Genomic DNA, 15,188 nt, shown 5'->3' with positions numbered 1-15,188 from the left:
TCATTGTGCATCTTTTAAACATGCAGTTTTTATCTTTGTCTTTTTTTTGGGGTCCGTTAATACCAGAGATTCGTCAAAGTTCTGCTTAGAAATTTTGAAAGTAGAGGATACGCGGTCAACCGCTGGGTCAATATCAGATGCTGGCCAAATCCATTCTAGTAAAACCATTACAAGATAATCTATAGCTATGAGTAAACAAAATAGCTTACCAGCCCATTGCCCACATCCGTAATAAAGCTTTAGACGGTCTATTAGTCTAAGATTATTCTCTGAACATATACTGTCGTAAACCTTTTCTGTCCTTTCCGCGACATCTATCCACGAGTACATTTGCTTAACCTCCTCATGGAAAGTTTCGGTTTTGATTTTATGGTCAAGATAATCAGTAATAACACTCGAAAGTGTATCAGCTAAATCATCCTCTTCAGGACGGGCGAATCGTGTCATGTGGGAAGGCAAGACTTCAGGAACACCTCCCACTTTTGTAGAAATCACATAAAGACCACAGCTTGCGGCTTCAACTAAAACAGTGCCGAAAGCTTCGGTCAAACTAGGATGTAAATAAATATGACCCCTGACCATCACATCACGAACTTGATCATGTCTTACAGAACCAAGCATTTCAACGCGATCCTGTAACATATACTTTTCTCGCATTTGTTCCAAATCGATTGACTTGGGTCCGTCGCCAGCAATAACAAATCGTACTTTAGGGTGTTGCGCACAAATTCTGGGTATAACTGCGATTAAAAGATCAATGCCTTTGTTATAGTAAAGCCTTGAGATTACTACTATGGTTACTAAAAATGTTAGATTTTTTCCTTAATAAACGAAAAAACTCACAGAAATCTTTTGAAGCTTTAGATGGGTCTGGCTGAAAGTTTTCCGCTACTAAGGCATTGGGAATCACGGATACTCTTTTTGGATTTAGAACTGCACGAAGCACCGTATTTTCGCGGCTTCTTAGTTAATAATTTAAATACTTGCTCATGAGATACTTACCAAGTGTGAGAGACACAAATAACATGATTTACATCGCTCATCGTAAATTTTAATAACTTATTTGTAACGATGCTGCCAGCATCTGCAAAACCAAACAAAGAGTGGTCGGTAAAACAAGTTTTCAAGCCCATTGTACGAGCATGCAGAATAGCATCATGGCATAGAAAGGATAAACTGCCATGACCGTGGACTATTTCGATATTTTCTCTAATGACTATATTGCGGAAAATTGGAAAAAAGGAAAAAAAGGAAGGAAATGTTGTTTCACGATACACAGTCTGCATTGTTTAGTTTCAACGCTATGCGCGATCAAAATTTCAATTAAAAACTTACATGTAACGGCACGTAGTAAACGGTTAGCCCATTAGTTAAGTATCTGACGCCAACTCGATCCTTATAAGCATGTGTGATAACTAATATAATGCATGTTAGAGCATGTACAAGTTGACATTATCATAAGGCTAAACGCATACCAATTACTTTATGCCCTAAATCAATCAATCTTTGAGAAAGCTGAAAAATATGGCTTTCAATCCCCCCAGGTTGAGGAAAGAAGAAGTCTGATACCATTCTAAGCATACAAAGTTAGCAATCTATTGAACGTTGGGATTTCAATCTAAGAGAAAAGGTGATTTATAGAAGCTTATTGAAGCCAGTATATTATCATAAGAATGTTAAAAAATAAAAAATGCTATAGGCTTCATTTTGTACTAAGAAAATCTCCTTAACAAACAATATTGATTGTGAAAGTTGCATTTCAAAACATACGCGACCCTGTATCCCATTTTAGATGAATTTTAAACTTTTTTATTCATTCAAAGAAATTTTTGGTTTTTTTTAATCTACTTTGGGAGTTGTTTACTCTTCAATGGCATATTATTAGAAATTTGGGTGAGTGTAAGAACAACAAAATTAGTCCCAAATGAAATCAGCCTTTCACAGTCAATTGAGGTACAGAAGTGTTTTGAAAGTTAAATAATAAACATATTAATTTCTATGAAAAGCAATGACTTAAAATCGTGTTCTGACATCAAAGAAGTAAACAGAGTAGGATTTAACAATTCTTTAACGTATAAGAACACCCTAAGTTTACTTTAAATAAGACTTTGAGAGAGGCTGCTTTACGGCAAATTATTCTCACAAATATTTGCCAAGCTATTTAATGTTGAGAAGGAGGAAGTATCGCTTGAAGTGCTTGAGTTGTCAAAATCGTTCTGCAGCCCTTAGTTGCTTTTTTTTTAAAAAAAAAAATAATTCTATAGGTGAAGACAATTGGATGAAACAGTAGTTTACGACAGTTTACAGTATTAAAATCAATCTGCACCAATCTATTCAACAATGATTCAAGACCATTTTCTCCATTTCACATTGAGCATATATCCACTTCTTTTGAAACAGGTAATCCTGTCAAAAAGAAAAACACCTTAAATGTGGTATTTTTTTGATGTGTGAATCTTGTAAACCTGATTACCATAAAGGCGAACACAGACCAAGATGGAGATTGTACGGATATTATTTATTTTCGTGAATTTTACAAATTTGACGCCTAGCTAAGTGTGCTTATGCTGTCCTCCTCAATATGAACTTGTTTGGACTTCTTATTGACCGTAATATCAACGTTGGTTATTCAAATCTTCTTAAAATAGAAGTTACAAATTACACCTATCATATTAATTAAATCTACTTGCTGATGTCGAAAATCAAGCGAAATAGCTGCAAAAGGAAGCTAAATTTGGACGATCAAGTCGAAGTCATTAAGACCACTCCTGATCTGATCAAAAATTGTAGGGATGGTTCTTAAGTTTAAAAAAGTTTTATTTTTTTAAACTAAAACATTCCAGCGCCTTTTTTTAACCTACTATCCCAAGTTGTGGTTGCCGAGGCTTTTCCCCGGACATACCAAACAGAGGTTTTTTCGATGAGTTTGGAAGAGCTATTTAACCTGAACAAGGTTGTTTCACCTAAAACAGAACAATGAAAAATTTGGTTGTTTTTGGTACAGAATCGCATCCCAAGCTTACAGAAAGTATTTGTGAACATCTTTGTCTTGATATAGGCCGGGTTGAACTTTCAAAGTTTAGGTAAGAAAGTACATTTGAGTGTTCGAAGAGTTTGTAGCAATTGGGAGGGTTGGAGTTGCCTATAAATCTTCTATTTATAATGATTTTCTTTAAAAGCTAAAGTCACTACTGAAAGTATGCCGTTTTACCCAACCATGATACGGGTCGATAGCTATCAAAAATTTTAGATAGTCGAGTAGCTTGCCCCTACTGACAGTTTTATACTCGCACTTTCAGTCCATTAATTGTTAATTGGTTTTTACTTTATGTTTAATTCATAATTATTTGATCTTAGTCTCTATTTAGTTAATGTTTTTAGTGACTGATAAAGATTTGGCAGCATCATCTTTGAATGCATACTCTTATTCCATTTTTGATTCCACCTCTTTATCACATCTATCTATGTTTTTCTATTTGATTATATTAACGTGTATTTATTGCAGCAATGGCGAGACTTCGGTGAGAATTAAGCAGTCCGTTCGTGGTTGCGACGTTTATATTGTTAGTCCAGCATCTGGACAGGTAAACGACCATTTAATGGAACTGTTAATTATGATTTCTGCTTGTAAAACAGCATCTGCTAAAAAGGTTACCGCCGTCCTTCCTGTATTCCCATATAGTCGTCAACCTGATCAAAAATTTTCCTTTTCCGGTGCTCCTTTATCTGACTTGCAAGATGCGGTTGTTCCATGCAAAAAGCAAACTGGTTATCACCCATGGATTGCACAATCCGGCACGCTAGTAGCTGATTTGCTTATGTGCTCTGGTGCTGACCATATAATCACAATGGATCTTCATGATCCCCAATTTCAGGGCTTTTTTGACATCCCTGTAGACAATCTTTTTGGCCGACCATTACTTAAACATTACATTTCTCTTAATATCCCGAATTATCATAACGCAGTAATTGTATCTCCCGACGCTGGTGGTGCCAAACGTGCTACTGCTATTGCTGATGCTCTGGGTTTGGACTTTGCTTTAATTCATAAGAATCGCCGACATGAATACGGAACATCTTTGATGCTTGTTGGTGATGTACAAAACAAAGTCGCCATCCTCATCGACGATCTTATTGATACCGCTTACACACTAGTTCGAGCAGCAGAGTTTGTCAAAGAACATGGAGCTAGCAAAATCTATGCTCTCGTCACTCACTGTGTTTTATCAGGAGATGCTATTGAGCGTGTAAAACTTTCTTGCATTGACAAGCTTATTGTTACAAACACCGCTCCTCAAACTATTACACCAAGTGGATGTTTTGACATAATCGATGTCGCTCCTACCTTTGCGGAGGCAATTCGTCGCATACACAATGGTGAGAGTATTTCAATACTGTATGACCACAATCAAGTTTGGGTTTAACTGTACGTTGTTCATATTATTTAATTTGTTTTGATCTAGTTGGCTTAAGACTATCCGATTTTTTTTGATACTATCAATTGTCCTTTTTCTTTACTTTAACTTTAGACAGTTACATTGGAAATAATTATTATTTACTTTGAGTTGACAAAATGATTATCAAGCTAATTTCCTAAAACTAATTTCAACTTAGCTAATCTCTAGTGTAAAACTGCTAAATATAAGGTTCTTCACGACCATTATATATGTACAAGCTATGTAGAAACTATATAGGCAGTCTAATTGCACGATTTCGTCATGTTTCATACAAAAAGCCTAAAATTGTCTGGGTAATGAAGCTTGTAGGTATTTCTATACATTTTAACAGTATGTACGCATACTGGTTAGACGGAAAAAAGATGAACAATAGAAATGGTGATAAATGGAGGAGCGAATCAACAAAACATAACTATATTCAATAATTTTTCAAACGTGGTCGGGAAAGGACGAATGGAAAAAACAAAAGAATGTCAGTATAAAAGAACATGGTTATCACATGATTAAATATAGTAAACAGGCAGAAACGACAGGAATTACAAGGTTATCGTCAAGACCCCACACATCCATAGCTTCTGCAAAGGCACCAATAAATCCATTTATCAAGCAAAGCCAAGGGAAAGGAATTCTGCTTTGAGCGGCCAAGCTGTCAGGACCGGTACGAAACAAGCCCCAGTACACATAGCAACAAAAAACACCACAAACGAATGCGCCCAAACTTCCAGCCAAACTCTTATTTTTGGCAATTTTCGGGGTATACTTGCCCCATTTTCGACCAACGGTTGAGGCAGTAGTGTCACACCATGACAGTAAAAGGACACTCATTACTGCTATCTCCTGAACTTAGTTAGTAACTATGGCATAATATATAAGTAAAAGAAGAAGGAAGGTGAAGTTAGGAAAAGATCAAGCAAGGCAAAGTAGATTTGAGTAATCATGATCAAAAATACTAACTTAAACTCTATGCAACAACAATATGCTTGGTCTGACAAATACTTAGAATAGAAAATCATTCTCCGTGAAAAAATGGGTTCTATAGAGTAGTATGTCCAGTAAAAAACAAAACCCTTCGGATCGCCTGGAACAAGGAAAACCATATCTTCCTTTTTCTTAAAGAATAATAACAGTAATGATAGACATTACAATGACTTTTACTTACCTCTGGAAAAACTTTTAAAACAATCCATACCCCGATCATATAAAAAATAACACCATTCCATGCATTTTTTTCGGACTCTCGCATCAAAGGACCAATAACGCGATTGTAAAGGCGGCTGAAAGCTGGCCAGTTAAAACGAATTACATCTCCAGTAAATGCAGGTATGAATCCAATTTCTATAACCGGTATGATTTGAGCAGCGTGGTATCCACATCCCTGAAGTAATAGAGCAAAAAATCCTAGACCCGGTTAATCCAAGTCATAAAAACAACTTACCAATAGAAGTATGGAGTGCTTTACGGGGAATTTCATGCTTTTTGGACCATTGCGACCACGTCAATTTAGTCGACATTGGATGAGTATTCGCTCAGTAGTGTTTTCCAATCTAAAGGTATTTCTAATGGGTAAAAAAAAAATAGCGATACCGGCCGTGATGCAAGGAATCGGTATATGCGAGGCAAGGAATGTTCTCGCATATAGCTCACTATTTTTTTATCGTTGCACTATTCCTCCTTATTCCGTAAACATTATGAGCTAAAGTCAAAATTAATAGAATGAATGACTTCCTGAGAGTCCCAAAAGAAACCGATTTATTTCCTTCATCAGTTGGAAAAAATTTATTTATTTATCACTGCCAATATAAGAGCTCGACTTCCTAGATGAATAGCATAGCTTTGAAAGTGATTCGCAGGATGACTCAGTATCAAAACGAATGGGTTATACACTATATGGCTTTAGATGTAAATATTCTTTAGATGATATATTAAGAGAATTAATAACTGCATCGACATACAGCCAATGCAGAATCATTTATAAGTCACTGAACCTTCAGAATAGCGCAACGTGGATTTCGCTACTTTACGAAACTTTAGATGCTATTGTGAGCTCTTACGTTTCGCTTTTTGTTGTCAAATATGGGAGAATTAATTGAAAATATAAAGACAATTCTCAAGTACGCGAAAGTTTCTATTAAAAAGTAAAATGATAACTTGAATATGTATGCTAATAAAATTCCTAAAAGAAACTGAAACCATTTTAGAGCTTATATCATTGCCAAGCAATTTTGAAAATTAAATGCGAAAACCATTATTCTTTAGTTGATGAACTAGAAGTAATAATTTTTATTTAATAATAATAAGTCTGCTCAAAATCAGGTTTATTTTCAGTTATTGGTTAATTGTTCAAATTGAAGTTTTATTAAAAAAAAAAAAAAAAAAAAAAAAAAAAACTATTATAATTTATGTTAAGACTACGTAAGTTCCTTAGGGTACGCGATTTGGTCTAGCAATTTAAATAAATAATAATAATATCAATATAAAAAAACTAGAAGACTTAAAAGCTTTTATGTTCACACGTGCATCGAAAATTGATTAAGGAATTCAACACATTAAATATATAATATAATAATAACAAGGTCTATGATTTAAAAAAAAAGAAAAAGTAATAAGTTCCATTAATTTAGATATCATTAAACAAGTATGTTGTTTGAGCATATGCAGTCAGTCCTACCTTTCTTTAATTCCCTGATTTCAATAAATTACTGAGATGCAATTTGTCCTCCATATTGTCAATATTATATTAAAGAGGTATACCAAAAATCAATTTCTCACTATGAGCTCCAAGCTGACAGTGTATCAAGCGACTACATCCATGGCGGATTCTCCTAGGGATCCGTTCCAATCGCGTTCACAGTTGCCTAGATTTCTAGCAACAAGCGTTAAGAAACCAAATTTGAAGAAGCCTTCTGTTAATTCTGCTAATGGTATGTGAAACTTATATTTGACGTTTGTTTATGGATCTGACACCCTGTAGAAACAAAAAATCCCAAACTAGCTTCTTTAGAATTTCAACTAGAAAACCTAAAAAATGATTTAAAGCGGAAGGAACTGGAATTTGAGCGTGAACAAATTGAGTTGCAAAGAAAACTTGCAGAAGAACATGAACAGAAGAATTCGTTACAGCTGCGTCTAACTCTAGTTGAAAAGCAACTGGAGGAGCAGTCTACTTCTTATCAAAAAGAAATAGAAGAAGTAAGAAATGAAAAGGAAGCCACTCAGGTGAAGATCCATGAACTACTTGATGCAAAATGGAAAGAGATTGCAGAGTTGAAAACCCAGATAGAAAAGAATGATCAAGCTTTAAGTGAAAAGAATCATGAAGTAATGGTCTCAAATCAAGCTTTGCAAATGAAGGATACCAATCTTACAAACCTTGAAAAACTCTTTGCGGATTCCCGCGAACAGCTTGAAACGAAGTGTAAGGAACTTGCGGCTGCCGAGCAGCAATTACAAGAGCTTTCAGTTCATAATCAGCAATTGGAAGAGTCCATCAAGCAGGTTTCTAGTTCTATTGAACTGGAAAAAATAAATGCTGAGCAACGTCTTCAAATTAGCGAGTTGGAAAAATTAAAAGCTGCGCAGGAAGAACGAATTGAAAAGCTATCATCCAATAATAGGAATGTTGAAATTCTCAAGGAAGAGAAAAACGATTTGGAGTCCAAACTTTATCGTTTTGAAGAATATAGGGATAAGGTTGCTACCCTTGAACTCGAAAATGAAAAAATTCAAACTGAATTAAATTCTTGGAAGAGTTTAATTACTAACGAGTTACCAACCCCTGAAGCTGTTTCAAACAAACTCGTGTTTCTACAGAATACCAATGCTAATCTCGGAGAGCGCGTTTCTAGTTTAGAGAGTCAATTGTCTAATAAGCCTGCAAACCAGCCGCTTGGTGCAAATGAAAAAGACGCCGCTCATATTACCGAACTTGAAACAAAGCTTAAAGAACTTCATGAGCAGAACCGACGTCTACAAAGACAAAAATCTTTGGCAACCCAAGAAATTGACCTTTTAAGGGAAAACCTTAAAAGCTATGATGATGAGGAGGCGATTTTGAGTGAAAAAAATACTGATATGAAGAAGTTGGAAAGAATTGAAGGTCTGGTCAAGCTGGTTGATGAATATAAGCTAAAGCTTGAAAGTATGCCTGTATCTCTTGATGTAGATGAGACTTCAGATGAGGTCTCATTACAAAAGAGACGCAGGAAAAACGAACATAAAGATGCTGGTTACGTAACGGAGCTATATCGTAAGAATCAGCATTTGCTTTTTCAAGTTAAAGAGAAAACCAACATTGAAGCCTTTCTAAGGGAGCAGATTATTACATTGGAATCCTCCATAGCAACTTTACGTCAAGAACTGGCACAAGTTACTGAAATAAACTCATGTCGAGTATTACAGCATCGATCCAATCCTACTTTGAAATATGAGAGGATTAAAGCTGCGCAATTGGAGATGCTGAATGCTGAGAACTCAGCTTTGAAAGCTCTTTTGGAAGATAAAAAGGTTGATTGTCTACCTATACAATCATTTAAAATAGCTGAAAGAAAGGCCTTGGATTTAAAGAAAGAAGTAGCCGAGAGAGAAAAGAGAATTCAACGGTTAAAGGAGATTTTTTCAGTAAAGTCTTTGGAATTTCGCGAAGCTGTTTTTTCGCTTTTTGGATATAAGCTCGATTTTATGCCTAATGGGAGTGTTCGTGTTACATCCACATATTCTCGTGAAGATAATACCGCTTTTATATTTGATGGCGAATCCAGCACCATGAAATTGGTTGGTAATCCATCAGGCCCCGAATTTGAGCGCCTTATACGATTTTGGTGTGATGAACGCAAAACAATACCAGGCATGTTAGCGGCTCTAACGTTAGAGCTTCTTGACAAAAATGATTGATTAACTTACGCCTTAAGCATCATCTTACAGGCGATGAATATGTACACTAACAAATACGCATAATCAAAATGTGAAAAGTAATACTTTTTTATGAAATAGATTGTTTAACTAATAATATCAATATATCCTTCAATGTCGATACAATGAAACTGTAAACAGTTTGTACTGGCCTAAGCGCTAAATATATTTCACCATTACAAACTAGTCAAAACTGCTAAACCATTTTAATCATCTTACGAATTCATACGCACAATAGAAATTGTTGAATACAACCTTCAAAATAAATTTATTTTTCGTTCTCAAGTCATTTAAGCTGAAGCAGCCGCACGAGCTAGACATTAATGTTAGTAAAAAGAAATCAAGAAATGTAAATCACAGAAAAGAGACTTCTTAACATGTACTAAAAAGTCTCGAATCCAATCAACTTTAACATACTGTAAATCGCTTGCTTGGAGTGTTGATCAACTTTTTGAATGACACCACGCTCGGCCAAATCACGAATGGCGATACGAGCAAGGGAGCCGTTAATCTTCATACGGTCAACAAGAACCGAGACAGAAATGAACTTGAAGGCAGGAACTTCCTTGTTGATACGGTCAATGATGCTCTTGTCGAAGACAGTGGCATGTTGAGCCTTGTCCTTCACTTTACCCTTAGACCATTTCTTCTTAGGTGCCTAATAATATGGAATTAGTACTCAATGCAAATGGTATAATCCACACTTACCATTTTTGATGAAGTTTGGTTTGTAACAAGTTTCTGGTGTTGCTTTGAAGTCCAAACATTTGTGACTGCCTCTGGGTAACAAAAATTTACCACCAGAATTCGAATCAAGTAACAAGTATCTAGAGCTTCTAATGAGACTTAGGTAAAGTAAAAGAGGTGTAGCCTTACTTTGACTTGGACTTCCAAACGGCATCAATAATTGCAATTCAACTGAAATATTGAACAGAAGGATGCTGGGATGAAAGCTTCTCTTCTGGTTCCACGGCGGGCGCTGCTATTCGGTCAATTATTACCGCCCAAATATTCTTGGTATAGTGTCAAAAGATGGCAGAGTCAATTGACATTTCGAAACAAATCCAAAAGAAACACGAATAGAATTATGCTTTCGGTAGTTTCTTCTTTGAATCCTGATAGTCTCATAGCCCCTTTACTATGCGTTTCTCTCGATAATCGAAAGTACCTTATTGGAAGCATGGGAGAACTGACTCAAATGAAGTTTCGAAGTCAAGCGTCTAACTATGGAGGGAAATCTGTCAGTGTATTTTTAATGCCACCTAGTTTACAATCCCTGAACGCTTGGGGTATAACTGCTGGCCTTTTTGGCTACTTACAATCCAGTGGTATACAAAACACTTGGGGTTTGCATGCTCCCAAACCTGTAATTTCAATTATTAAAAAATCTCATCATCTTTTTTCAGGAAGTCCATTACGACTCGATCTTAATTCATTCTCAAGTGAGGATAATGCCGATGCTACGAATTCTTTTTACTTAGATGAGCCGGAATTTTGTACGATTAAAGGGAATATATACTCCAATTGGTCTTTTCTTTCTTTCAACAGCAAAGAGGCAGCTGGAGTGTTTAATGCGGACAAGGCTTTAGCTCTAGGAGTTCCTTTTGGCCCATCAAACGGCAAGTTATGCGCCGGTGAAGCGGTGTTGAGCAAAGATGGTACTACATGGATTTATCCTCATCAAGTAGTGGGTCCTCCTAGGAAGCGTCAATACTTTTATGTTCTCGGTTGTTCGAGTCTTTCTGCCCTCAACCAAATGTCAAAACATGTAGACTCATTCTCAGACGTATATCCCACTTGTATAATTCATATATTAGAAAAGGGTATTTGGGGGCCAGAATATATCAAATTTTTATCTCACCCAAAGTTTTCTCGTGCTCAACATTTCATCTCGTGTATCGAACTTGCCAGTAATAACCCTGTTTTCCAAAGAAATAAGGGAAGAAATGTTTTGCCAGCCTGCCGTGATTTTGCTGCCTTCGATATAAAGCCTTCCACTTTGGATACACAGACACAATTGCCTGAAAATACTTATGTCCTGAAGGAAGAAACATCGATGGTTCTTTATGATGAGCAGTGCAAGATTTCAGAGAGTCCTTCGTATAGTCCGGTGAAGCTGGCTAAAAAATTTAGCTCGTTTAATCCTTTACCCTTTGAAAATGAAGGATACACGCTGGATGTCTTAGGAACTAGTGCCACCTGTCCTACTTGGCGTAGAAGCTTAAGTTCTTACTCAGTCGCAATCGATGGAACAGTCATCATGCTGGACTGCGGCGAGGGAGCCATATCCCAATTTTTTCGCCAATATGGAACAAATACTGAGCCAATGCTTCGGAAACTAAAAGCAATCTTTATTACGCACTTACATTCCGATCATTATCTTGGATTATTGAATGTATTGCAAGCTTGGAACAAAGCAAATACTAATAACAGTATGCATATAAACATTATTGGTCCCAAATTCTTGTGGCAGTGGTTACAGCGCTTAAAAAGTCCAGCAAATTTGCAAGCATTGTTGAACCGTATAATATTCATTATTGCTAAAGAAACGGTTACCACTCCTTTACAGTTAACTTCCGATCTCTCAATTTCTTCTGTACCATCTATTCACATAAATGATTCATATTCCTGTATTATATCGCACACCAAATACGGAAAACTTGTGTACAGTGGTGACACTCGACCCAATGAAAAACTTGTCAAAGCAGGTATAGGTGCTTCTTTACTCCTTCATGAATCGACTTTTGAGGATGATTTGAAACATGAAGCTATTCAGCGACAGCACTCGACTGCATCCGAAGCGCTTTCAGTCGCTCAATCAATGAAAGCCAAAGCACTTATTTTGACACATTTCAGTCAACGCTCTTATGATGCTGACTTTTTACCCCCGGATTGGACCATATATCCAAAATCAAAGACCATATACGCTAATGACGGCCTTCAGTGGCAACAGTTCCAAAGCAAGCAGCGAGAAACGATATAGGGCTGTTAATATCTTGTATGGTTAATTTGAGTTGAATGCCAATCACTTAAATTTGAAGGTTTTCTGCTCGTATGCATTTTTGAGTACGAAACAAAACTAGCACAGACTCTCCACTCTTCTCAGGTGCTCTTAGAGCAAAAGGCATTACTTTGTTTAATAGGTTTCATGATAAAAAATAATGATTTTTTCAAAAATGTTTAAATGTCTGTAGTCTGGGAAGAACATCGTTTGCTCTTCTCTCAAAGTAATACTAGCAACTAACTAGCATGAAAGCCAAAAATATGTTTACTAACTGCTAGCACTGCTAGTTAACCAAAGAACATCGCTAACAATAATACTAAATGCAAACAGTTCACCAAATCACAAGTACAAAACCTACACTATCTGAAAAAGACAACGTACACACGACACATTATACACACAAACCAACATTAACTATACCTTTACTACCAACAATTCATACACATAAAGTTATTAAATAACACTTAAATATATATATATCACTGTTTTTACGATATTGTTGTAGGTCTCATATAAACAAATAGTAAGTGATTAAAACAACGAAAAAAAGATCTAAATAAGCTGACAATGAAAATTCAGTATCCAAATGTTTTACTGTAATAAAATTTCAAAGATGATTCAATGGGTCGGCAAAAGGTAATTAACGTAGTAGAGAAAAAGAAAAAAAGGGTGAGTATTTACCGAACAAGTAAATACGGTTTTTTACGCACCCTCATATAGTAAAGGAGCATCTACTACATTGAGCATTTAAGTCGCTGGAAAAACATGTTATTAATTTTAGCAGCAACTTAACTGCATTCCAACCGCATGCGCGGAAAAGGGAAAAAGGGGGGAACCGGTAAATAGAGGTTAATAGTAAAGTGCACGCGCGCTTAAACTAGAAGAGGTCTCATCCAGTACAACAAGCACACGCATCATTACGTAAACAAGGACAAAATTTCAAATCGCATCACAGCGACGCCATTATTAATTACGAAAGGAAGACGAATGCAACATCGCATACGAATGAAGGACAGGGAACCCAGCAACTGCCAGTCTAATCGAAGTTAGCATTGGAGTAGACTTGAAGGGTGACACCAATTCTAGGAGAGTATGATTGAATCCAAGAAATAGAGGTGTTAGGAGAAGCAGGAGCAAGTTCGTAAGTGTGAGAGTGACCAGCACGAGGGCAGGGAATATTTTGAGTGTATTCACAGCCACGGGTGGTGCAGTTGAAACGAGCAACCTCATAGAGACGGGTGGGGCCCTTGGAGGAGGTGGTTTGCTTCTTGGGGTTACCAGACATGTTGTAGACAACGAATTGAGCGGAACCGTCATTGGGAGTAACGTCCATGGGGAAGAACTCGTTGGTGAAACGGAATTCCAAGGCACAGCTAGTGTAGTAGTACAAAGAGCGACCATAAGGAACGTCGTAAGTAAGGTAAACAGATTGGTTTTGGCCGTTGACGGTAGTGGCTTCAGAAGCGGTGAAACGTTGCATACGCTTGTTGGGGGCAGAGAAGTTGAAGTTGTAGATACCGTGAGGGAAGAGACGGCTAGACTTGGCAGGAATGTCAGCACTAAGGTTTCTAGGCAAAGGAAGAGAGCTAAGAGCCTCGGTGTTGCCATAGTATCTAGAAAGGTTCAAGGCAACAGAGTCCATCCATTGGCAATCGATACTACGACCAGAACCAACAAAGACTTGAGTACCACAAGCTTGGAAGACCTTCTTGGAACGCTTCAATTGGTAACCAAAAGGATCAAGCTTACCACAACGTTGAGTGGCCATGAAGTTGTTAGCAGGCTTACGTTGACTCAAGTCAACACGGTGAGTACCATCATCGTGCTTGCTAGCCTTCCAGTCAGTGTGGTTGGTAAAGGCAAGATCCATGTTGTCACCAATGTAAGCAAACTTCAAGCCAGTACGCAAGAAGGTACCCTCATCGATGTAGTAGGTAGAGGGCTCGACAGCGTCGTTCCAGGGTTGTAAGTAAGTTTTACCGGTGGAGGGGGCAGTATGCCAGATGTGATAGTCCATGGGGAACTTTTCACGATAAGAGATAACACCAAAGGTGTTGTTGACACCCACACCATCTAAGATGGCGACAGATTTAGCAGTGTTGGTGTTGCTCTTGCTCTTACGCTTGTACAAGGTAGGAGCGGCATCAGCCGAAGAGGCAAGGACAGCGATAGAGGCTGCGAAACCGAGAAAAGAGTTTAACAATTGCATTTTCAAAAAAGAGAACTAGTTGTAAGAAAGTTAAAAGTGTAGAGAATTATGGGGTTTTGAATCACACACACAAGTCAAACAACAAAAATAACAAAGATTAAAGTGTAAGAGAAAGAGAAAAAATCCGCAAACTAATAAAAGAGATAGGAAGAGTTAAAAAGAGGTACGAGATTTTTCTCAGTTAACAAAACAAACGAGATTTGTAAAGGAAGAAAAAAAACGGTAATACCAAGGAGTGTACGGTTTAATGAGAAAAAGAAACTCAAGACGTACAAACGATTAAAGAAAAAGAAGAGATGTGAGATGGTAAGATTTCAAAAACAAGGTTGAAAGCCAAACACGATTTCACAACGGGTGTATGTCTATATATTTAAGAAACAAAAAAAACAGACTAACAAAGAAGAATACACACTTATGACAGGGCAAAGTGTATAAAATCAGCGTTGCTTAGTATGGGGTTTTTATAAGAGCGGGAGAAAAATTCCAACGGAAACGAAACAAGCGAATGTATCGGAAGAAGGAATTTGGTGAAATAGTGGACAAAAAAAGAAAAGTAACACCAAACAGCTAACTTTTTAAATTTGTACGAACACACAAAAAAATCACGAGT

The 15,188-nt window shown here is 36.9% G+C and overlaps 7 protein-coding genes and 9 long non-coding RNA genes across 16 annotated transcripts; 6 read left to right on the top strand and 10 right to left on the bottom strand.

Moving 5' to 3' along the window:
• On the bottom strand, nucleotides 1-1,899 carry gpi3 (pig-A family phosphatidylinositol N-acetylglucosaminyltransferase subunit Gpi3; the record flags this gene model as incomplete). Its single annotated transcript, NM_001021428.2, has 5 exons — nucleotides 1,476-1,899; nucleotides 1,336-1,415; nucleotides 1,003-1,280; nucleotides 844-959; nucleotides 1-800 (listed from the first exon to the last, which is right to left on the bottom strand). The coding sequence occupies exons 1-5, from the start codon at nucleotides 1,570-1,572 to the stop codon at nucleotides 1-3; spliced, it is 1,371 nt and encodes a 456-aa protein (NP_595519.1). The 5' UTR covers nucleotides 1,573-1,899.
• SPOM_SPNCRNA.5112 lies at nucleotides 1,050-1,948 on the top strand. Its single transcript, NR_194468.1, has one exon. It is a non-coding gene; the product is annotated as a non-coding RNA (long non-coding RNA).
• On the bottom strand, nucleotides 1,738-3,133 carry SPOM_SPNCRNA.5111. The gene has a single exon (NR_194467.1). It is a non-coding gene; the product is annotated as a non-coding RNA (long non-coding RNA).
• On the top strand, nucleotides 2,072-2,925 carry SPOM_SPNCRNA.1426. The gene has a single exon (NR_150308.1). It is a non-coding gene; the product is annotated as a non-coding RNA, possible alternative UTR (long non-coding RNA).
• Nucleotides 2,947-4,574, top strand: prs5 (ribose-phosphate pyrophosphokinase Prs5). Its single transcript, NM_001021427.3, has 2 exons — nucleotides 2,947-3,083; nucleotides 3,506-4,574. Exons 1-2 carry the CDS (start codon nucleotides 2,977-2,979, stop codon nucleotides 4,422-4,424), a joined length of 1,026 nt encoding a protein of 341 aa, NP_595518.1. The 5' UTR covers nucleotides 2,947-2,976; the 3' UTR covers nucleotides 4,425-4,574.
• SPOM_SPNCRNA.5110 lies at nucleotides 3,424-3,722 on the bottom strand. The gene has a single exon (NR_194466.1). It is a non-coding gene; the product is annotated as a non-coding RNA (long non-coding RNA).
• On the bottom strand, nucleotides 4,527-5,981 carry ptp4 (phosphatidate cytidylyltransferase Ptp4). The gene is made up of 3 exons (NM_001021426.3): nucleotides 5,893-5,981; nucleotides 5,617-5,855; nucleotides 4,527-5,294 (listed from the first exon to the last, which is right to left on the bottom strand). The coding sequence occupies exons 1-3, from the start codon at nucleotides 5,966-5,968 to the stop codon at nucleotides 4,953-4,955; spliced, it is 657 nt and encodes a 218-aa protein (NP_595517.1). The 5' UTR covers nucleotides 5,969-5,981; the 3' UTR covers nucleotides 4,527-4,952.
• Nucleotides 5,982-6,022: 41 nt separating this feature from the next.
• SPOM_SPNCRNA.5109 lies at nucleotides 6,023-6,477 on the top strand. Its single transcript, NR_194465.1, has one exon. It is a non-coding gene; the product is annotated as a non-coding RNA (long non-coding RNA).
• Nucleotides 6,478-6,866: 389 nt separating this feature from the next.
• SPOM_SPNCRNA.5108 lies at nucleotides 6,867-8,877 on the bottom strand. The gene has a single exon (NR_194464.1). It is a non-coding gene; the product is annotated as a non-coding RNA (long non-coding RNA).
• mad1 (mitotic spindle checkpoint protein Mad1) lies at nucleotides 7,253-9,487 on the top strand. The gene is made up of 2 exons (NM_001021425.3): nucleotides 7,253-7,378; nucleotides 7,429-9,487. Exons 1-2 carry the CDS (start codon nucleotides 7,267-7,269, stop codon nucleotides 9,345-9,347), a joined length of 2,031 nt encoding a protein of 676 aa, NP_595516.2. The 5' UTR covers nucleotides 7,253-7,266; the 3' UTR covers nucleotides 9,348-9,487.
• SPOM_SPNCRNA.5107 lies at nucleotides 8,987-9,244 on the bottom strand. Its single transcript, NR_194463.1, has one exon. It is a non-coding gene; the product is annotated as a non-coding RNA (long non-coding RNA).
• Nucleotides 9,488-9,606: 119 nt separating the features above from the next.
• On the bottom strand, nucleotides 9,607-10,076 carry rps2501 (40S ribosomal protein eS25; the record flags this gene model as incomplete). The annotated part of the gene is made up of 3 exons (NM_001021424.3): nucleotides 9,607-9,678; nucleotides 9,783-10,023; nucleotides 10,074-10,076. 3 exons carry the CDS (start codon nucleotides 10,074-10,076, stop codon nucleotides 9,656-9,658), a joined length of 267 nt encoding a protein of 88 aa, NP_595515.1. The 3' UTR covers nucleotides 9,607-9,655.
• A 155-nt stretch (nucleotides 10,077-10,231) lies between these two features.
• trz2 (3'-tRNA-processing endonuclease Trz2) lies at nucleotides 10,232-12,550 on the top strand. Its single transcript, NM_001021423.3, has one exon. It carries the CDS (start codon nucleotides 10,312-10,314, stop codon nucleotides 12,346-12,348), a length of 2,037 nt encoding a protein of 678 aa, NP_595514.1. The 5' UTR covers nucleotides 10,232-10,311; the 3' UTR covers nucleotides 12,349-12,550.
• SPOM_SPNCRNA.5106 lies at nucleotides 10,573-11,657 on the bottom strand. The gene has a single exon (NR_194462.1). It is a non-coding gene; the product is annotated as a non-coding RNA (long non-coding RNA).
• On the bottom strand, nucleotides 11,812-12,563 carry SPOM_SPNCRNA.5105. The gene has a single exon (NR_194461.1). It is a non-coding gene; the product is annotated as a non-coding RNA (long non-coding RNA).
• Nucleotides 12,564-12,766: 203 nt separating this feature from the next.
• On the bottom strand, nucleotides 12,767-15,011 carry but2 (But2 family protein But2). The gene has a single exon (NM_001021422.3). The coding sequence runs from the start codon at nucleotides 14,576-14,578 to the stop codon at nucleotides 13,406-13,408; it is 1,173 nt and encodes a 390-aa protein (NP_595513.1). The 5' UTR covers nucleotides 14,579-15,011; the 3' UTR covers nucleotides 12,767-13,405.
• Between the last annotated feature and the right edge of the window lie 177 nt (nucleotides 15,012-15,188).

Source organism: Schizosaccharomyces pombe, assembly GCF_000002945.2.
Source record: "Schizosaccharomyces pombe strain 972h- genome assembly, chromosome: II".
NCBI lineage: Eukaryota > Fungi > Ascomycota > Schizosaccharomycetes > Schizosaccharomycetales > Schizosaccharomycetaceae > Schizosaccharomyces > Schizosaccharomyces pombe.
Note: the sequence above shows the minus strand (reverse complement) of the source record. Positions and strands in the feature narration are given on the sequence as shown.